Here is a 23142-nt window from a genome sequence, read left to right as displayed (position 1 = left end):
GTGCTTACGCCGAGCATAAAGTCAATATTTATTTGGTGTTTTTACCCCGTAATTGATGTAAGCACTCGGTGCAGCCTGGGACTGAGCCTTCCAATGGCACAGTTGATCATTTTAATTGCTTTGCTGTTGTCTTTCAGATGTCTCATGCAGCCACTAGTGCCTTTTGTCGTTCTATTAAGCTGCAGTGTGAGCTTTATCCCTCCCGGGAAGTGGCGATCTGCTTGGACCCCTACTGTGGACTCGGCTTTGTCCTCTGGTGCCTCTGCAGGTGAGGCTTCTCCTCAGCCTTTTCTGTTGTACTGTGACACGACAGAGCGGAGGTTGTGCGTGATGGAAGGGTGGGAAGAGCAGACAGTGCCTCTGGGATTGCTGGGAGCTGTATGGGAAATGCTGTATGGGGGATGTGGTTTGTTTGAGCGGGGCATGGCCATCAGTGTTCAGCCTTACAAGTCCACAGCATCAGTGCTGCTGCTCACTGACCTCTTGCYGTTTCACTGCTGTCTCTGCAGGGTCTGGCTTGTTTTATTTGATGAAAGCAGTGCTTTACCAATATTACCTTTAGCAAGTGGTTTGCTTGTGTCCTCTTTCATTCTCTAATCTGAAAGCAGCAGTAAATATCAGGGGACTTTCAGGATGTGATTTCTGCAGAGACACAGAAGTGTGTTTTCTTGCAGGCACTTGCATGGCAGCAGTGAAGTTAGCARAAAACGAAACATTTCTAGTGAAATGTGAATCAGTTATTTCAGTTAATGAATTTAGAAATATAACAATTCTGTCAATCTCTATACTCCAGGGAAGTTACAGTTCAGCACTGAAAGCAGGTCTATCGATTTTTTTTTTTTTTTTTCAGTTAGCTGGGTTGATGCACAGGCAAAGGGAAAGAACTGTAGGAGTGTTAATGGAGCCCATTTTGATGAAGGCATCTCAGTCACAGTAATCTGACAGCCTGACATCCTTGCCCTCTCTACAGAAAYTTCTTTGGTGTTAGCAGTTCTGCTATTTTTAGTTACTAAAATTAAGATAATCCACGGCATTAAAAATACTCTGGATAAGCTTTGTACCAATTTACTAAATACCTGAAGGAAGTATTGTTTGATAATAACTGCAACAATTTCTTTTCAGCAATTATTGTTTATTTCAATGCAGGCTATTGGCATGGTTTATTGCCCTTTTAAAGTTTTTTTTTTTTTTTATTGTATATTAAACAGGCTGAAGATTAACAGTATTATCTTATTCATTCTTGATCAGTTTCTCTCGATTTAAGCTATACTTGCCTAATACTATTTCAGATTTTACATAGGGATTAGAATTGTCTTTGTTTTGAAAAACTTCTGGGTTTTCCAGGTTTTATTTACCCAACATAAAAGTAAAACTATTGAGGCTGTAAAAAAAAAAAAAAACTTCAGGAACTTTGAGATTTTAATTGAATCACTCTGTTTTAAGTTTAWTTTTTTTAATGTTGGTTTTTCTTAGGTCAGTTAACTATTTCTAACATTGACTGAAGTGTTCCAGGCCAGGGAAGGGCTGTCCAGCACTATAGGAGAGTTCAGCTAAGGAATGTATCATTGTATAGGATAATGCTGGAACACAGAGCATCCTAGAATAACTTTTATTCAACATCATGRTAGAGCCATAAAACACGGATAAATGTTGACCTGTCCAAAACCCAAGTAATTTGTGGTGCCCAAGACTCTCCTGAATACAATTTTTTTTTCTTCCAGAACCATTTTTCCAACAAATACGCATTTGCTGCCCTTAGGTCCTTCCCAATACTGATAGTATTCAGCCTTTCAGAAGGAGAATATTGTTTATGACTGGCAAGTGAATTAAGGCAGCAAGCCTCTGGGAGAAAGCAATCAGAGTCTGTGCTCATTTGTAGTTTATAGAAGGAATAGAAAATTTCATATACTGTTTTCAAAGAAGAGAAAGGAAACAAGGGAGTTGAAGGAACTGAGATCAGGCCAGCAAAACTCTTGTCTCATGATCCATCACATCAATCTCTTCTTTGCCACTGATCCCTTGTTCCTATTAAATCAGAAAAACTTCAGGCTGCTAGAATTCCAATTGTCATTTGGAGAAAGCTGGCATCAGATAGAGCCTCATTAATTCCACTTACAAACCTAATTTCCATTTCATTACTATTGTAGAAATGACTGTTATCTGATGTGATAGAAAAAAGTACATCCAGGAGTTTATACGGTTCTTACTCCTCACAATTTAAAATTTTGTGACTTTGCATTTTACCCTTTGAGGTTCAGCATAACCARATCCTGCCCAGCATTTCAACCCAGATTTCTAACTCAGACAATTTTACTCTGAACTTAACGATTGTCTGTCGCCACTTCCATTAACTAAATTAATATTTCTAATGGCATATGGAAATGAAGTCAGATCTTCAATTTTTTATAAGTTAGGGGCATTTGAGAGTTAAATACTCTTTGTTTTAGGAGCCCAGCAGGAAGCAAGAGCAACCTCCTGTGCTGGGTGCAGTTAAAGTACATTTAAATTCTTTTATTAACTAGACCAAAGGAGGCATTGACTAAAGAATTGAAAGAAAAACTAACCTTTTATCCCCATTGTAGGTGCTTAGACGTTGTGCTGGCCTGCTCCACTGCGGTGCCCCAGAATGCCCCATTCTGTGAGGTCAAAACTACTTAGGAAAGCTGCTGGAGCATGGAGCCAGCCCTTTGGTAAGTTTGGAATATATTGCATAGTTTTGCAAAGTTTTTATTTTTTAAAAATTTATTATTTTATGGCCTAGAGGTTATAAAATAATAAAGAAAAGAAACCTTGCAAAGCAGAGCAATACATTGAAAAGAACTGTTCCCTCTGAACTGGCTGCATGCTCCAGCAGGGTTTCCTTGGAACCTTTGTCATTGAACAGCAAGTCCTGGGTGTGGCAGCAGACATGTGAGTTCACAAATCCCTGACTTCCTAATTTTAACGGGTTCTTGCTCATGATTTAATAAAAGAATACATTACCTTTGCGTTTTTCTCTTTAATAATCTCATTTATCCATTCTGAAAAGGTGATCCTAGTATTCTGACTTGCATTGCATTACATTTTAAAATGTATTACATTATGTAAAAGGAAAGAAAAATTTCCTCAAGTGTAAAAAAAAAATTCTAAATTCCATTGTTCAGAAATGCTTTCTGAAATTAAGATGTCCCTGTCTTAATGCTGCTCACTGTCGGGCAGAATAGAGCATTGTGCAGTTCATTAGTGAGGATTCACTTAATTGATAGCTGCTGAGTAATGCRATAGAATAAGAATTTCCCCTCTACTTTAGCCCAGCTATACCAACTCAAATTGCAGTTCTGCTTTTACTGCTGGAAGACAGAATTGTCCTTGCTCAAATTAAAATGAAGCACATTAATAATTTAAAATAAAGTTTTGCATATATTCTCAGAAACTGAGACTATAGAAGTCTAAATCAGTGAGGCTCAGACTGGACCAGGGGAACTGAATTTTCTGTGGCCATCCAATAAATAACATGTGTGCTATGAAATGGTCCAGGGAAGGCTTTCCAGGGAATGTGCTTTCTCCTGTCCTGCTCCTGCTGCCTCTGTTCCATAGCAGGAAGCCAAAATCCGCAGTGGTGCTGCCAGGTGCCTTCTGCTGCAAAAGACTGCAAGGTTTCTTAGAAACCAGGCAGGTAGAACTGTGTAAGGAGTAAGGAAAGAATTGCAACACTAACAGGAGAACTGTGTTTTAGAAAAAGGTTATTGTGTTAGGAATCACTATTGTTAGTTTTTTTTTAGGCTAACTTGAAGGTAACTGGCAGATGTGAGCATTTCACCCAGTTTCCAGCCCATGTGCAGCAAATTMAAGGCAAGGCTGCATAAAGAAGCCTAAATGCCACATCAGAACAGGATAACTCTGCCATGGGAAGGGAAGGATATGAACACAAACATCTGTCATGTGTTTTGAGCTGGCACAGGAGCAATGTGAAGGTGTGCTGTCTGCCCACACRCTGCTGTGTGCCAGTTTCCTGGAGAGTCTGTAGCCAGTGGCAATTTGTGGGAGAGGAAATTTGCTTTTATTCCACATTACGATAGTATTGTTAAACCTGCCTCAAGTCTGGAAGGTTCAAGGGCAGCTGGAGGCCCTGAGTCACCTTGAGACGTGAGCTCTGAGATGAGYTGGCAGACTTACTGTTACCTACTGTGGAGATGTGCCCATACATGRGGGAGTGTGTGGGGCAGGAGAGATGGTGACAAGGAACCAGAATGATGCTCAGGGCTGAGCAATGGCCTTTTGCTGTCTCACGGTGTGCCAGCCGTAATCTTTGGGCTCTGCAGGTGCTGTGAGATCCTTCACTTGTTCTCCAAAAGTCCCTTTTATTTGTACATGGGGGGTCTCCAGAACTGAAGATTTAATTTTGGCCCAAATCTTTTGAAGCCTAAGAGAGATATATGCCCAAACCTCCCTTCTATAGCCTGTACTGTCCTTCCTACAATCTCTGGTCCAGGTGATTGTGAAGACTTTTGCTCTACAAAACACCCAATTCCCATACCTGTTCCTCAYCACCAAATGCCAAATATCTATAGAAATGCAGATGATTCAGCAGTGCCCACCTGCCTCCTGCAGGAATTGGGAAAGCAGCTCAGGTCACCTGGAAGGACACAGGAGGAAGGGCAGTGATGGGTCAGTAACCTGCCGRAATGAAATTGCAAATTGCACTTGCCATTGTCAGCGTTTATTGACCTGCTGATTTTTTTTTGGAACAAGAATAAAACCTCAGCTTTTACTGCTAATCTGCCTCAGCACAATATGGGATAAAGCTCCAATCCAGTGGAACAGTTAAGTGCCAAGTGGTCCTTCCAGGAATCTCCATATGCTGCCAAACAGCCTGCCAGCAGCAGAGCTGGTGTTGTGATCAGATGGTGCCCTCGTACCAAGACGCTTTTACCTGTCCTTGGGCAGCCCTTGCGTAGTGCAGGCTGTCAAGGCTCTTCACTTACTGCCAAAATACAAGCCTTTGTCCACCACATGAATGCTTTTTTTTTCCCCTGGATTGCTCTGCAGTCCCCTAAAGGAGGGCAGCATTTGTCAAAGGTGATCTCCCACCTCAGCCACTCCTGCATTTCACTCTTCATGTGCATCCCAAAGGTTATTGTGACAGGGTGATGTAGGGATGCTCTGCGCTGTGTCTGCTCCTGTTGTTAAGGTTTGCATCAGGAGGTGACACTTTTGTGACCCTGATTTCTGGAGCAGTGGAAGAAACGATCTTGATACAGTTCCTTCCCAGTATTTATATAACTTAAGTCTTGCAGACAGTCCACTGTATCACATATTGTTACAATCCCAGAAAGGAGAATTTAGGTCCCAAAGTTTATATTTAAACTCCTGAGTTTTCCTACTCTCCCACTGATCCCCCTGCAGCCACAGTGTTCACCATGATTTTCTTGGTTCCTACGTGAGAACAGCAAAGCTGGCAGCTTCACCACCTTAAATATTGTGTTTCAAGGTGAGGTGGAACTGTCTCACCTTGTTTACCTGTGCCACAATTTCAGGATTAACTCTACCTGATCTAGAATTCCATACCTAGATGAATCTACCAAACTTCTCTGCCATGCCTAGAATTACATGGAGGCAGCATTGACAGAAATTCCTGTAGGTTTGGAACTATATCAAGTTTTATCCAGCATCTCCAGAGCAGCCTTGCACAAGAGCAGTTTGTTCAAGCGCGTGGTTCTCTGTGTGGTGCTTGGCATTCACGCTGAGCAAACAACATCTCACAATGGTTTGAAAGCACCAAAATGGTAGAAGTGTTTCAGCCAGCTGTACGAGGGTATTTTTGCCTCAGCTCCTCTCCACCAAAACACGGGTGACAGACAGCTTCTCAGGGGAATATAAATCTCTGAGTTTTCATTTGTATGTGGCTTGGACTGATACACAAATTCTGCATAATGTTTCAGAGATTGATTCAGGGAGCTGAGCCACTTACGGCCAACGTTGTGGTGACCAGGTGCTGCATAAACCACTTCAGCTGTGGAACTGGCACATCTACCCCATAATTATGCCTTTGTAGTTCTTCTTGTAGCTCCACCAACTGCTCTAGCAATCAGAGGATGTGCATGGGTTATTAAACCGCAGCTCAGTAGGCAAAGCCTGCATTGGGCACCAAGTTTCCAGGCATGGTATCAGCTGGCTGGAGGTTTRTGTATTGCAGACAAGACCAGAAAACGTGTGAGGCTCTCCACCACAGAAAGTTTCCTTCCTGCTACACATTTCCTTCTGCTGTGCAGTTTGATCCTGAACTCCACAATGTTTTTGAGGCATTAGAAAAGTCAGAAAATATGCTAGCAACGTCTTAATGTAATTCAGTTTAATTGGAGTATTTTTTTTAGACTAAGCSTGATCATAAGAGTGTTTGTTTCCCTCAGTCTGAAGAAGATGGGTTAATTTAGAACCAAATACTCACACTTTGCTGCAGGATTGTTGGTGGGAGCAAAACCAGGTACCTTTCTCATCCGTAAATTGATCAAGAGTTTCATCCCCACATATTAGTTTTGCTCAGGGGGAAAAAAAAATTGTCTTTGGTGTAAATTCCACTGTTTTGAATAATTTCCTGGTAAAATACACTTGGAATCAATTTTCTGTTTTACTACAAAAGAAATGCAGCTTTCTTCTCCTATATTACTGTAGAGTTTGTGTGAACACTTCTCAGTACGGGGATAAAGCTTGTTCTTTTGATTTGGTTTCAATTTTGGTATGTCTACTCAGTTGAATAAATGATACTTAAGGGATCTTAATGTGGCTGTRAGTAATAATTCTCCCACATTTGACACCCTGGCATCTTGCTTATTATTGTGCAGATAATGTTTTTCACCAGATACTGGTTGCATCAACTAGAGAAGTTCAGGAATGGAGGAAGGGTTTGAGATGTGAATYTCCTTTTACCATATTTGTATAGATTGGAGCCCATCCTAGGTTTTYACTAGAGTTGTTACAGCTTCCTGTTTGTAAGAATTATGCATTTACCAGACTGATTGCACACCTTGTTTGTGGGCCCTAAGATTAAAGGAGTTTTGGTATAACTTCTCTGAAAAACTAAAAAAGCATTGGCTAAGAAAGAAAAATTGAAGTAATATTTATATTATAAACTGGTACTACTCCCTAGCTGGTTTGATCTTTCACTTGAGCTCAGTTTCAGGCATTCCCCTTTCAGGGTAATGCTGCCAAGGTCTCTTTTCACATGTTTATGCAGCACATGCTCAAGGTTCACTGATGCTTTATTCTGATTCCATAAAAGTGTAATGGTTCTTTTGGCCGCCCTATGCCGTGGCCATCATGTCAGCCCCATCGCTCTGTGRAAAGCCACTGGTCATAAATCACCCAGAGTGGCACGAATGGGGACAAGCAGTCAGAGATTAAATTTCTCCTCTGTGATAAATAAAATCGTTTGAACTCTAGTTCATACATATTCCATGACATCCTCAGGCTCATACTCCAGTGGAGGCCTAAACAATTTGGATTAWTAATTGTTAATTTTGGCTAGACTTGTATACCTTTTTTGCCTTTATCATACTGAGTAAAGTACTCAGTCACACAAACCTTGTTCTACGTGGCACAGCTTTTGAAAGCACTCTSATCTGGGTTTGGGGGAGTGGGGGCAGCCACTCACCAAGGAGGGAACTTGTGTGAGTGTGTGCAGCTCATCAGCAAGAATTGCAAAGGTGTCCTGATATCCAGTGTTACAGGGATGCTCATATTCCTGAAAATAAAGTTCCATTTCATGTCTTACCTCAGACACTTGGGTTTGAAAACAACAACTTTACCAAGCTGGCATTTCAAGTTTTCAAGTCACWAATAAAATTCTTTTGTGCATCATAAATCTCAGGGGCTTTTATGGTCCTTTCCCAGAACTTCTATGATTTGGAGGCTTTATGCTGTCACCATTGCGATTTGAAATATCTACAGATCACAAATTGAGATGTGAGGAGACTGTAAAATTGATGAGAAATCTGCCTGTGTGAGAAGAGCGAACAACAYAGAACCCATGGGAAATAAAGTCATCAAATTGGGAATATTTTTCTCTTGGGGAGAATCTTAGGTACCAGGGAAATTAGCTCTGACATAATTGTTTCCCTCAGGGACCCTGATATGTGTATTTTCACAATATTTATGCTCACTGGGTATCCAGTWTACAAGAGATGGAGTATATTTGTGCTTCAAAAGTTCATTAAAAACTTTCACAGAAGACATTTAAAGCTACAAGRGCTGTTAAATTTAGGCCCAAATTTACTCACTTGAAAATTATTGCAAACCTCTTGCTTGCTTTAGCAGGAGACAGGTTATTTCCATATTAAGCAATAAAGTACTCTTTTAGTCACGGTCTCTTAAAATGCTAATTACTCAATCCAAAGTATTTGTCAGCAACACTTAATTTTTCTTGATATTATTATACTGCTTATTCACACCATTAATAACTGAGCTATTTTGCTCTCTTTGGTACAGTTCTAACAGCAAARCCCACTGGAATTTTGAGTAAATTARTAGTTTGAGAGCACATTTTGCCTGCTGTCCTCATGATTTGTCATAGGCTCTGGAAAAAGCAGAAATAGGCAGAAAACCAGGGTTAAACATCATGTTAAACTTCTGGAGCTGTGGGGCACTGTAAGGCTTTACATGGTTCATCCAGTGCTGTGATAAACTGAATATTCTAATGCCCCATGCCTGTCCACAGACTCTGGTGTTTAGTGTGTGTTGATGGATCTTGTGTCTTGCAGCGTTTATTCAGGCCACCAGTCTATTCTGATCCCTCCCTCGGAGCTGGAGACCAACCCCGCGCTGTGGCTTCTTGCCGTGAGTCAGTACAAAGTGAGGGACACTTTTTGCTCCTATTCAGTCATGGAGCTCTGTACTAAGGGACTCGGTTCACAAACAGAGTCGCTGAAGGTGAGTGGTTCTGCTGCCTGCACGGTGGGCTTGGGGAGCTTTGAGCACTCTGCTCAGTGTTTGCTGTGAGGAGAAAAGCACCAGAGGGCACAGGCAGCTCCCACAGAGCCCATGTCACTCCTTTCCAAAGGCTGTGTGTCAATTCCAGTCATTCATCTTTCGATCACAGGGCTATTAAACACCAGGAAAAGGCTTTTATTTACCTGAGCTTTCTGATCTGTGTGGTAGCTTGTGTTGAGGTGTTAATGTCCAAGAGGCTCAAGGAGCRTTACACTGTATAGTATTTTTAATGAATACCCTGCTTGCATGAAGTTCTAGTTTAGTTTTGGCTCCTCTGCTTAAATRATCACATTCTTAAAAGTACTGTGTTGTTTTAACTAGATGGTCCTCATTGCATGCAGAGGAGGGTATATCTTCCTTTTTCCCCCCAGAATTAAAAGCCAGGTAGCCAGTTAAATATCTGCAATCATCTGGAATTTCCCGTGTGCTACTGAAAYAAATTGAATCTTGAGATAGTGATATTTATGATGTCTCCAGCCTTTACCATCCTTGCTTACTAATTTCCTAATCAGTTTTTCCAAGTCTAGACATTGCTTCCTGTTTGCTGTTATTCACTGTCGTCTGAATTAATTTTGGGAAATARCATTCCCTCCCTTCAGAATTAGCATGCCCATCATTTCCTATGCGCTAATGTTGAGATGACAAGCAAGTATGTGCTTCTCCAGCTATTAGACTGTCATCTGGCCATCCGGCCTCCAGGAGAAATGGGAACTCTGCTGACAGCTTAGCCTCTGTTCTGCTATTCCTCTCCAACCATATTACCTGCATAATGCACTTAAGAACTACTGTTTTGTATTAAATCTGCCCGTTTGTGGCCTTTGTTACATTTTGATTTCTTTTTAGGCGAGAGGTCTGGACCTTTCACGTGTGCGGACATGTGTGGTAGTGGCTGAAGAACGACCTCGGATAGCTCTTACTCAGTCATTTTCCAAGTTATTTAAAGACCTTGGTCTCCATCCACGGGCTGTCAGCACATCACTTGGCTGTAGAGTTAACCTGGCAATATGTTTGCAGGTAAGGTTTTTCACTCCTTAAGCTCAAAGTTGTTTCAAGGAAATGGTTTCCAGTAAGAAGCGTTCATTGGATTTCCTTCGGCTGTTTGGTCCTAAGAAAGTGCATGTGGTACTTAATGTTCTTGCATACACAGGTAGAAAATTTCTGTTACTTTGTCAACTATTCATCCCTCTCATGTTGCAATCATAGCATTTATTCTGCCCATGAATACAGTAACTCAGAAAAGCACCTTATGGTGACAGAATGTGTGCTCTGTACTCCAAAACCAGGATGTAATCGTACCATGTAAACTACAGCTTCCAAGTGTTTACTTCAGTATATTACAAAATGGATTCCTTCTGTCTGTGAAATACTTCCAACCATTACCTGTTTAACTGGTAGATATTTTCTGCACACAGTTTATTGCTTATGAAGGAAAATTATTTTCCTATAACTCTTCTATTCTGTTTTGATCCTCTAATGAGAAGAAAATTCCCAAGGATGATATAGGATGTAACATTCTCCAAGAATCTTTGAGTCATGATTTCAGTGATGTATGTATGCTGATGTAGCACTGTTGCTATCTAGTCTGAATTTCTGAATAGAGTCTAGTTTTATAATCAGTGATAGCTACACCAAGAAAATAGTTTTGATCTAGAACATATTATTTTATCTTTGAGGACTTCATTTGGTGAAACTTATCTCTTTTTAAGGTTTTCATTTTTGATTAATTTTGCCTTATTTCCCATTTAAATATATCTGGGGTTAGATCCAGTCATTTTAAAATTTTATTACATTTTTTGAATCTAGAATAAGAATCTAGACATGCATCTGTTACATATCTTAATTTGGGTAAATAGATAAAGAATCTTAATAYATGCTTTCCTGATTTGTGTCTCATTTTTATGACTCTTGATCTCTCTCTGTCCTTCCAAATCTAGTTTCAGAGTTTCACATATTATTCCTGTAGTAATACCATAGGTGTCCTTACACAGGTGTAATATGTTTTCTAATTTAATAACCTTTTTAAATACTAAAAGAATCATCTTCTGCATCGACAGCTGCTCTGGCTGGGAAGTTCCATATCCATTTGGTCATCTACTATGTCTCTAACCTCTTCAAAGTCACTGTCTCCTCACTAGGACTTGCCTGTTCTCTGTGTGGTACATCKCACATTTAAAATCTGGCAGTTACCCCTGGTTTACATGAAGGATTTCTCATGGAGGTARCATGGGTACGTGCTTTGGTGTGGAAGTCAGAGCAGACCTTCTCAGTGACACTGYAGATAAGAATCTGCTATTCCTTTTCTGATTGTAAACAGAAATATTTTTTCTGTTTTATCAAAAAATCTGACAAATACAGGTTATGAGCTCAGCACAGAGCAGTACTGTGCCTGCTTTAGCCTTTGCCCTTTTCAGTGTTACCAGGATATGAATACAGGGAGTGTGGCACACCTCCAGTACTGCTTGCTTTCTCTCAGACTGCAGCAGAGCATCCCTACAGCCCAGGGTGTCTTTMTTTATTACTGTCAAGCATGTGACAAGGCAAAGCTGAGCAGGGTTAAGAGTTGTTCTATGACCCAGAGGTAGAGTTGTTTGCCATTTGGTAATTGCTACCATAAATATTCTCCAGAATTAAAAGAGTTTTAGAAAAGAGGGGAAGGAGGGAAGTGACGACATGCCTTCATTGCAAACAGGTCAGGATGGGGCCTGTCAGCTCTCCCCTGCAGCTGTGGTAGAGCTGCTTCTTAAAGACAATTCGGCTTCTCTGGCTGAGACCAGAGAATGATGAGAATGGAGAGACAGACATGAAGGATGCTGCAGATTCAAGGGCAAGCTGCAGAAGTTTGCTTACCACTAATGAAAATCAACGTTTTAGACGTGCACTGATCTCTGGACTGTTCATGGTGGTTGCTTCACTTAAAAGTCCTTAATTCAAGACAAATAATGAAATCAGGGGATGACACTAARCATCAGTAAGCCAGGTGGAATGCCAGAGGGTGGCCTGCTGGAAGTACCACTGTGCTTGGTCTGCCTGGYATTTGATGTTTTCCATCAAAAACATCCTGTGTGGAGCTGTGTTTTGGTTTGGCACTGASCAGTGCTGGGAGCACACCAGTGGCCTGGCTCTTGCTGAAAGTCCCCATTTCTCTCTGTGCCCCCCTGTAGGACCACCACCACCCCTGAGGAGAAAGAAGCTGGGAAGGGACACAGCCAGGAAAGCTGTCCCAAGCTGACCTGGAAAATCCCACACCATATAATGTCATGCTGTGCCTTGAAGAAAAAGGGTGGTCAGTCTTCCAAAGCAGCCACTCCTCAGAGACTGGCTGGGCATTGTTCTGCTTGAGGGGAGTGATGAGTGACTGCTTTTGCATCACTTGGGTTTTTCTCTTTCCTTCACTCATTAAACTGTCTTCATCTTGACTTTCTCACTTTTGCTCTTCCTGTGCTTYCCCTGTCCCACTTGGAGCCAGGTGGGTACTGAGCTTCTGACTTGGTCAAGCCACTGCAAACATGCAGGAAAGCTGACTGCACTCAGAGAGACTGGAAGTCCCAATCARCATGGAGTTAGGCTGATGTATATCTGCCTTTTGGTTGTGTTAACTCCTTAGCTGAAGATTGCTTCTTTGATGGCTCTTTACAGAAATTCTTGAAAGAACTGTGGGTAAATTTCTGAGTGATTATTATTAATGATAGTGGCTGTGGCTTTAGGAACAGCACAGAATGAGAGCCTTGAGTGAGATGGTTACACAGCCGGGCTGACTGTGTATCTTTGTGCCAGGCGTTGTTGATGTGGCATCTCAGTGCTTAGGACAAACTAAAGCCAAGCACTCTAAAGAGTGGCTGGAATGGAGAAAAGCCATTTCAGGACAGGCTATATGTAGTAACATTATCCTCCCAAGTGGAATCGTTTTTGAAGCATTTGAGCTGRGGCTTGTTTGGCAAGTTTTAAAGGTGTTTGAAAGATTACTGAAGATTTTACTTACAAGCATCACCACAAAACATGTCATTTTGGTGGAGAATATAAAGATAGAGGATTGCGTGTTTTGAAGCATCTGGCAGTAGACATTGCCAGGGACTGGATACTGAATTAGACTGAATGCTCTTTCCAAACTGTCTGGAAGTTTATGGCTAGTGGTATTCCAGAATAGCTTGTGGGCTATTCTGTTTTCTTAGCTGAGSAGTAAAATTCGATTTTAATTCCTCATCAACAGTATTTCTGCAATTTGTATTGTCTCCAGTATGTTCCAGAAATGCATCATGATTTCTGGATTCTTCACACTTCTCAAGGTATTTGAGTCAATAGCATCTGCCYTTGCTTTTTTTTTCTTCCAAATTATGTCATCTATGAGATCAGCACATGTTCCTGTAACACCATCTTCTTTCTTCACAGGAATAATGGTGGCCCAGCCTGTTCTGCAGTGTTTCTAAAATATGTACCTACTGATTACCCTGTTAAACATRTCTCAGCATTCAGCTGTTGACCCTTACCAGCAAAAAAAAGCCTGTTCAGGTTTCTTCTCTAAGGGATACCTATAACACAACTTGGATATTATCTTTTATACCGTCTTCATTTCCAATTTTGTGGACAAATCCAAGACTCAAATGTTCCAAGGGAAAGGTATCCTGATTTTTCCAGAAAGCTTTTACAGTTCACCTCTACAAAAAGAGGAGGAGGAGCGTGTGTATGTACATATGTGTGTGTTTGTGTGTGTGTGTGTGTGTAGCAGACTTTAATATTTCATTGAAGTTTACCTTAAAAAGGAAGTCATTGTGATAATCCTTTTGGTATGAAAGAGTCTTAGTCTACCAAATTATCTTAATTTCTGGATTGTGATCACTCACAGATTCATGCATTGTCATTTGTATTCATTTCCTTTCAAATTGAGAGCAAATTTAGTATGTTTCCTTTGATGTAGTCATTTTGGACTAGATTTTTAGAGATGTGATTTTGAAAATAAATACTTCCCTCCATCTTTAGGCACTTAAATACTATTAATATCTGACCTTTTGTGGCTGTATAGTCACAGATAATGGTCCAGGGATTAGTGAGATGAAAAGATTGCATCTAGCATATTTTAATTCTCATTAACTAGCATCTTAGCATTTGAGAGAGAGAGAGAGAAATAGATATGAAAAGTAGCCTGTTTCTTACAACAGCACAGATGGTTCTCTAGGATTTTAGCTAATTTCCATTTAAACACTTGAAATAAATATTTTCATTTTCTCCAACCTGCTACTCAATTTCAGTTGAGGGAAAACTTCTAGAAGTTGTTAATTTTCCTTAGTTAACCCTGACAGTGTGCTATCAAATCTGTCTCCAGGCAGGAGASCAGGATTCATCTTGCTTCTTTTCTATCTCCTCTAACTGGGACTGCAAGGTTAAGTGAGTTATCCCAAATCCATCAGTAGCAGAATCTCAGAAAAGCTTCAAGAGACATCTCAGGTGCCCATCTGGGGATGGGATCCATCAGGATGGATGGTTCCTACCTTACTCTGCACACTTTCTTTGATGGCTGAAGTTATATGAAATGAACCCTTCCCTCACTGTTGAGCAAAGGAATCTTTGTTACTCAGTTTAGGGCTTGAAGTTCATATTTCTTTTGACTTAGTGATAGATAACACAATTCGAGGATCTKCCATACTGAAAGTAATTCAAGGGTTGGTCTGCAGAGAGTGCCACAGGAGACCATGCACTGTCAGAGGTGTGATTCACTCTGAGCAATGTGYTCCAGCTCTGGGTGAGCTGCCTCAGATTCTGTTTTCCCACCTTTGCTGTGACTCATGCCATGAAGTTCTTTTCACAGCTCCAGCCGCTGTGCTTGCGTAGGTGAGATTGCCAAGTGCACACCAAAAATTCCTTTTCTGGGCATCTCTGRAGAAGAATTAGCCTCAGAGTAAACACTGAGGCCACATCTTTAGCAAGGGAAATAAAACACTAAAATCCAGTTATTTTTAAATGCTTACATCTTCTGATAGCTTACTTCCTGGTTTTTAACTCTGGGAAATAGGGGAGAGCATTCAGCTTGGCCTTTGACTTCAGTGGAAATTAAGTATGGACTGAGTCCTGGCACATGGTCAGCCCTACAGCTGACTTGTTGGGGTGGTTCTTTAAGCAGTTTTGACCCGCAGTGTTTTCCAGAGAGAKAAAGCCTGGCATATTGCTGAGATTTGCTCAGACCAGGGATGGATCACCAGTGGCAGCCTGTGCATGGGCAGGAGATTTATTTACTCCAAGAGGCGTGACTTATGGTATACTCATTTTCAGCCAGAAAATCCTGTATGTCCCATTTTGTTTCCTTGAACACTCCCAGGCATGTCCTAAGTAAATATCAGATACTCCAGAAGTTGTGTTGTTTTCTCCCTGTTACCAGCGTAACAGATGCTCTCTATCTCTGTATCTCAAAATAAATGTGCACATACAAATTGAGTCAGTCCTGCTGGTCTTGGCTTAGACTCTGCTTCTTTTGAAATACTTTTCAGAATATCCCAGCTGCAGGTGGCCACAGGACATTGCTGATGCTTCAGCTGCTGTTTCTCAAGTCCTTCTGTAGTTAAAAGCCACATGAGACTCTGRTGCTCTCAAAGTCCTTTCTGGAGCCGCAGTATAGTCACAGGCAATGAATTATATAACTGCTGGATTTCAGTAATTCTCCTGCTTTCTTGCAGCCACACTGCAGTGTTCAGCCTGGGTTATTAGTAATGCTATTTTAGGGTCTCAATGTAATAAGCAGATCCATACTTTTTTTTTTTTTTTTTTTTTTTTTAATGTTTCATCTTCCTCTGGATCCAAAATAAACCTGTCTTAAGGTGCTGCTGTGGCAGCTTCCTGCAGTCTTTAACTCTGCTGGCATTCTGAAGTCTGATGAGAGGCATGTGGGATGCCAGGGCTTTCAGAGCTGTTTGTTTTCACAAGTTGTAGGGCAAATCCCACAGCAGCCATCTGCTGTCAGATGCTCCACGTGACAGTAGTGGCTCAAGACGAGTCACCACTGAGGATTTTTTTGTCCCTTTGCTGAGTTATCAGTCATGGTGGAGAACTGAAGGGTTTTAATTTTACTGTTCTTTATATTTACTGCACTGTCTAACAAGTATGAATGAAGATTATTATTGGGCTCTGAAGTTACTCCATTTATTTATGATCTTCTGGTAGTTAGATTATGCACGAACTCTTTATTTCACTTTAGGATCAGGTTAATTTGTATGCAAGAAGGTGTAAGTATCTTTCTCTGTCATATACTAATTTTATTTCTTTTCCAAAAAGAGAGCTTGCTTTTGGTTTCTAGAGGACATCACTTACAAACTTCTGTTACTAGTGAAATGACAGACCTGGAACTCTCAAAGGATTGAATTGTTTTAAAATAGCTGGGCTGTAATGTTTAATGACTTCAAAACCAAAAACAACCAAAAAAAATCAGTATGCTAGACATGTGTTTTCCACTAACAACATTGTCTGTAGTGTCCTAAAACCATTTAAGTCTGTTTGTCCAAGGTAGCAGTCTACAGCTGTCTCTTCTGTTGCTCTACTAAAATGTTGACACCTCATTTTTTACTTTTTTTAACCTTTAATGGTATAATGGTTAATTTGTAAAATTCCTGTATTTGACATTGTTTTTCTTTTTATTTTACTCCCTGCTTTTTGCATTCTCCTCTTTGTTTTTTTCTCCCACCCTTCATTCCCATTTTTTATTATTATTTTTGTCTTGTGTTACCTTCTTTCCTTCTCTCCCTCATCCCTGCTATTCCTGCTGCTATAGCCTCACAGGCTGGGGAAGCTGGCCGAGCAGGTAGGGGATTTTCATGTTCCCTCAATACCCACCTATCAGCTTCCAACAGTGGGACAGACTAGAAATTGAGTCTGGAGATTTTGGGGACTTTCAGATCCTTCTGTAAAATTATAAATAAGTCCAGTATGGCTTTATCTGGATGCAGGTTTCATCAAATATTAGATGTCCATTGTAATTATTTCATTCACACTGAAAATAATAAATACCATGGTGATTGTCTTTGATTTTCAAACTTGACTGTTTCCATTATTTTACAAATCAAATCAGCTTTACTTTTATTTTCAAAGATAACCAATTTTTCCTTGGTTTCATTTTTTTTCTTTTCAACATTGCATATATTTGAAATAAGTTCTCCACTCAGCACTAGTCTGTTACACTGCTGAGTTTACCAGTAGACTGAAAACTGTGTCATTAACAGCTAGAGAGGATATTGTACCTTGTATTGTGCATAACAAGCTAAAGAGGCTAACATGCATGTGCAGCTCTATTATTCCTGTTYTCCTCTGGTGGTGGGTCATGATCAGTGCCTGTACAGTAAGTATCAACGGTAGTGGTAATCCTTTTCCCCGYCTAGATACAAAAAATGGCTATTTGTGGATTTCTGTTGTCATTTTTAGCAYTTTAAAAAATTGTGGAACTGTCAGCCAGCATTGCAGAAATGTAAAATTTAGCCCTAGACATTCCTAATATGAAGAATTCTACTCTACAATGCATCCCAAATGGGACAGAAATCACTGGGAGTTCATGTTACCTGCTCTTTTAAGTAGGAAACATCTTAATAACTGGTAAAGGAATTTGTGCATCTGGAGTTTACCAGGTTTGGGAGAATTCCTCTGCTGAAAAGAAAATTTCCAACGTTCCAGTGTTCCAAAATGAAGTTGTGCTTTTCTTCGAGCTTTGTGCTCAGCASTAGCATGAGGTCTGCAGCAGAGAAGAGAGCCCTAGCCTGGAGCATTGAGAATTCACATGATGTTCAGTGGTGATGAGTTTGAAGTTTTGGATAAGGGCAGATCATAGCAGGCTGCAGAACTGCAGAAAAGCTGTGGGTGGAAAGGCCTAAAGACTGCATCATCTCTGCATGAAAGGAAACTAAAATTAGTCTGCCTCTTTTCAAGTAACTAAATATTGTGACATAAAGCAAGGATTTAAATTATGCAGTGGAAGACTGAAAAGGAACAGAATAATTGCTTAACAGACCTTCAGTCCAGATTGGTTCATGTCATGCGTGCTACCTCTACTATCTTTAGCTTCAAGTATACTCTCTGTTGCATGTATAGAAGACTCTCAGTAAACCATGCCTCACATTCCTGACCATGTGCTTCTGCCATTAAACCGTGTCTCCTCAGCAATGTCCCGCCTTCCTTTATATGGCAAAAYGTGTTTAACATTTTTTGTATGTATCCATGTGCTGATTACTTGGCCTCTTGTAGCAAATAAAACCTATGTTGACATGTGTTGGTTCAGTGGTCTGAGTGCTTGGTGTTTTTCCGACCCCCAGGTGACAAGCACCTGATGGTAGGTATGTTTCCAGTGCTTGTTCCAACCCTGTGGAGCTGAGCTTTGACTGATGAACAGCTTAAATAGAACTTGGCATTTGATTAGCATAATTAGAGCTTAAATGTATGTTTGGTTATTTGGRGGGGTAAAACTCTTCTCTCCTCCCAGCCCTCTGGTTCTGATTCGCTGATGTTGTTGTTTGCAGGGAACATCTGGACCRGATCCCACCACAGTGTATGTTGATATGAGGGCACTGAGGCACGACAGGTCGGAACCACCTTTTTCTTTTTTCTCTAATATACACAATTAACAGATTTTCTAGCAAGAAAGCTGCTTACAGCATACCTCACRGACCCTGGAACCCTTTGTAATTCTCATAAATGATTTGTGTTGACTGCTACCAGCAAACAGACATAGACATTTATAGTAGCTGGTTAATTAATTGTACCATTGATAAAACTGAGCCATCTGACATCACTGTTGCAAAGATTCCTTGCCTTTATWGCCATCAGGATTTCATGACACTTGTATTCAGATGATGCCAGTCCCCAAAGACTGGAGTCTTGCTGGGCCTTTTGCCTTCACAAAGGTATTTCTCCTGGGGTGGCAGCTGTTTTTGGGAGACTACAGTGAGGTTTGCTGCAGTTCTTAACACTGCAGGAATATAAAGGGATGGATATTGGCTTCAGCCCCTGTGAGCAACCACATTCTGTAACTGGGTATTTTTCAGTTCCGTCTGATATGTGAGTGTTAGATATGTGTACAAGAAGTGAGAAATAAAATTTACCACTTAGCGGTTGGAGGGAAGCTTGAGATATCAGGTGTGATTTTAAAAAATACCCGTGCACATATATTTCARATTTCCAATACTCTGGTCAAAATGGTAGCATAAGTCTCTTTACAGAACTATAACAAAACAAAATGTTTTCTGTGAACTCTGGAAAAGCTGAACATTTAATTAACAGTCCTCGATCCCTTAAAAATCATTATCCAAATAGGGAGTTTCTTTGTTCTTTTTCTTTCATCCTTCTTAAAAGCTTAACAGAGAATTTGCCCCCAGCTTTTGTTCTATTGAAGTGACCASTTCAGCTTTCAGAGTACAAACCTCAGGACACTTCAGTCCCAAATTACCCACTGGATAGGTAGGTCAGTAGACATACAGATATTTTCTTGTCGCCCATGGAGTTTGGCAGGTAGAAGAAAGGAGCTGCACAATGTTTGACTCACCATTTCWTTATTCCTTTTGCACCAAATGATTCTAATAATAACACTCATGTTTGATCAGTCCTTTGGGACACTACTGTCTGCATAACCCAGCCCCAAAAATTTGGTGTTCCCGGCCCAGCAGCTGCAGTAGTGTAGAGACACAGTCCATGGTTGTACCCAACCCAGAAAAGAAAACAGGCCCTTTCTATAGAAAAAATCCAATCAGTAGGAATTATAAATAATAAAAAAAATAAATTTAGAGAGAGAAATTAAGATTTACTGTTCATAAAAGTTGCATAAACTGTGGGTGTACTACTTCCCTGCCTTAGCATGTAATTGAGAAGTAGGCATCATTATCGAGACCAGGCTTTGTAATGTGTTAATTTGTATTTAGTGACTAGTTCTACAGAACATGAAAGATGATCTTTAGAGCTGGTTCTTATATTGTGGTAATGTAGATTTTAATTTGATGGTTTAAAGCTGTGCCTCATTTACTCAATCCTGCAGAATTTAGAATTAGATTAGTRGGTCATAAATTAGTGGAGAAAACAACTCTATTTGACATAGTCTCTTCATATTTGCTGTTTCTAACTGTTTTMGTGGAATTGAATGTCCCTATTACTTAGCAGTAACTTAAAGATCTCTGTAAATAGCTGTGAGACCAGAGTGTAGCAACCCACAGAGTCTTTGCAGGCCAGCCAGTCCCCCAACAATAYGAAAATTTTACACTGTTCACTTAATGTGAGAAAATGGTTTTCATAATTTATATTGATACTTTTCAGGGTCTGAAAAAGACTGAACTTATTTTTTTTTCTTGGCATGATAACACTTTCTGGTTGCTTCAAAAAACAGCTGTAGTTGATCTCTTTGATTATTCTAATCCTGTTCACATCCATAAAAAATAATAATCGGTTTCAGTGCAACTATTTCAGGCTCACCTGGTTRTTACCTGCTTGGGCATTTTGCAGTTTATGGCAAAATTATGGCATTAAAATGCCTTTTTTTAATAGGAGTTTAGGTCAAAATACCTGCACTAGGAACAATGTATGTGGAGATCTAGGGCTGGTTGTTCAACCAAATTGTTTTCTCCTGGCTCTCCCTGGATTTGGAGGGTTTGCTTCTGAGCTCGGGGTGGAGGTTTTCAAACACCTTTTTGTGTGTGTCCCTGGGTGGTTTTGAGCTACCAGCCCACTGGTTTAGCTGCTGGGACTCTGGCCACAGTCCTGAGCTCRCCTGGAGYTTCAGGAAGCTTGAACCAAGGTGGGGTACCCACTTGGTCAGTGGCTGKCATCAGTTCTGGCACTGAGAAAGGCTTGGCTGTGAGCATCTAGTGCAGCACTAGGTGCTACAGCTTCTCTAGCAGGGTGTCCCATGGACTCATGCTGTATTTGGTAGCCCTACTGAGCTGTAGGCACCCTGTGCTGTCTCAAATGGAATTAGACACCTATTTTTGGGAACTGAGTAKCACCCTAAAAGCAAGAACAGCTCTGGCTTTCTATTGGTGACAGGACAGCAGTATCATTGTACTTGGCATTTTACAGGTTTTTTAGAAATCAGCGTCCTTAGGATGGTCAAGAAAGAGTGAGCAAAGACAGGCAAGTCYCACCCAGGCTTTTAATAACAACCAGAAGAGTCCTGAGTTACCCACCGAACAGGGGCTGTGCCCCAGCAGCACAGTGCATTTTGCAGAGGTTAACTCAGGTCCAAAAGGCAGAGCAGGGGGTTAATGCTTCCCAGCASAGCACAGAGCTCCTGGCTGCTGCCTCCCTGTGCAGCTCAGGCCAGGGCCATGTGCCCACGGGCATCCTCAGGGAGGGACAGGCAGCACAGCTCTGGGCAGGAGAGAGCACCCCATCAGGTCACTGCTGCATTTCTCTGCCCCGGGAAAGCAGCTTTATTCCCCCTTCCCTCCTAAAAAGGAAAAATAAATCAAATAAATATATACATATTCTTGTCCTGCTGTGTAAAGTGCTGGTTGTTAGACCGCTCCATCATGTTTTAGCTCAGCCATGTTCTCCTCAGAAAGCTTTTCAGGTGGTTAAGCACAAGATGTCTCAATACACTAAAAGCTGAGAAGGGCTTGGGAGATAAAAAAGGGCAAGGGAGAGAGCCTTTTCTCATCATACCAAAGTACCATCTAYTTGAAACTTGGTGCTTTTATAACATTTGCAGCCTTTTGTACCAGTGAAGATGTAAATTTAAAGCCCAAGTATCCCATGCATCTGGGTTGTTCTAAAACTCTAGGTATGCATGCWTATAAAATGTCCAGCAAAAAATATGTTTGATATTAGACTAAAAATTTCACAGCCTCTTCATCCTTAACAGCAGCTTAGTTCTTGGTAGAAAAACTATTTATTGGAAAAACAACCCAATTCATCAGACTGAGAATAAACTAAAATAAATCTTTCTTTCRTATCAACAGAGCAAAAATATTTTCAAGTGTTCTGCAGCAGGTCAGGCTGGATTCTCAGTTTCAGTGTATTTGTAAACATTCTAAGCCATATTTTTTTAAGACTCATTCAAAGCTGTTTTCAAAACGTTACTGTTGTCATCTGGTAATACGTATTTTGAAATTACCTTGAATTTGAAACTACCTAGTATGAATTAGAAATAAAATATCATTAACAATATTGAAATATTTTGACGGCATTAATTTTTTTGTAGATTTGTAATAYAGGAATTTCTATTCCTGGGTGTCTGTACTTTTTATATTCTAACTCTTATAGAGAATTTCCTCAGAAATATTAAATAGTGCGCTGAAGAATCCATCTGGTGACAGCTGAGGGAGGTCATTGAACTTCCCCTAAAGTTGAAACTTCATGCAAATCCTGTAAAGATAAACATCCCCTTGCATCCTAATATTCTCTTCCATAGCAAAACCTTATCCACTAAAACATTAAAGAAAACAAAAACAAAAACAAGTAAACAAACAAAAGAAGTTATGAAAACCACTGTTCTGCCCTAAGTGAAGCAAGAAAAGATCTGCTTTGATATGAGAGTTTATTTTTAAAAGGACAAGAAAAGTAAACAGAAACATATTAATTGCAATCTGATTAAAAGCAGATTAAAATGTCACCAATGTCTTCTTGTTCAGTTGCAGAGAGGGACAACATAGAAGCCTTGATGGAGTGGAGGCTTAGACTCCCAGGGGAGAGAGCCACTAACCCAGTCACAAATGTATTGATGAAGATWTAGATACCATTTTGCGTGCCTTTGTCATGGACAATTTCCCCTTATTTTGGCTACAAATTGTATTTAAACTGTTTATTGAACGACTTCCACATTTTGTATCAAACTGGGCATGAATGAAKACTTTCAGCCAGAGTTGATAAACACCATTTGATATTATTTTATTTGATGCCATCTATAGTCCATCCGTGCAGACATCCTTTCCCATCATGTCCTTATTACCCTGTCTTCAAACTTCAGTATATACCCTTCACTGAAAAATTGGTGCATTAAATGATCTTTTAAATTATTCAGTTTCATCTAGTTAAGTCACTAGGGTAATAAAGACGGAAAAATTAATTTATTAAACTCTTGTGATTTACTAGAGTTCCTTTTGAGCTGCWTGTAATGGTGAGCTGCTGGGATAGATAGACATGGTGAGGCAGCTGGCACCAAAGAGGGACTCAAATCCAGGTGTGGGATATTGACAAACAGCCAGAAGCWCAAAGATGTATTTGGGTTTAAGT

At 40.4% G+C, this 23142-nt stretch overlaps 1 protein-coding gene across 1 annotated transcript in view; it reads left to right on the top strand.

The window, feature by feature from the left end:
* Positions 1-23142, top strand: part of LOC130584239 (disco-interacting protein 2 homolog C) — a 113975-nt gene that overhangs the window by 67702 nt on the left and 23131 nt on the right. Inside the window, exons 27-30 of the mRNA XM_057384090.1 lie at positions 138-268; positions 8736-8904; positions 9808-9978; positions 18447-18508. Coding sequence (XP_057240073.1) covers positions 138-268; positions 8736-8904; positions 9808-9978; positions 18447-18508 — 533 coding nt within the window. The remainder of the gene's footprint in view (positions 1-137; positions 269-8735; positions 8905-9807; positions 9979-18446; positions 18509-23142) is intronic.

This window comes from Malurus melanocephalus, unplaced genomic scaffold (assembly GCF_030028575.1).
Source record: "Malurus melanocephalus ecotype Western Australia unplaced genomic scaffold, MMel_1.1 scaffold_684, whole genome shotgun sequence".
Taxonomy (NCBI): Eukaryota; Metazoa; Chordata; class Aves; order Passeriformes; family Maluridae; genus Malurus; species Malurus melanocephalus.
The sequence above is the reverse complement of the archived record's forward strand: the minus strand, read 5'-3'. Positions and strand labels throughout refer to the sequence as shown.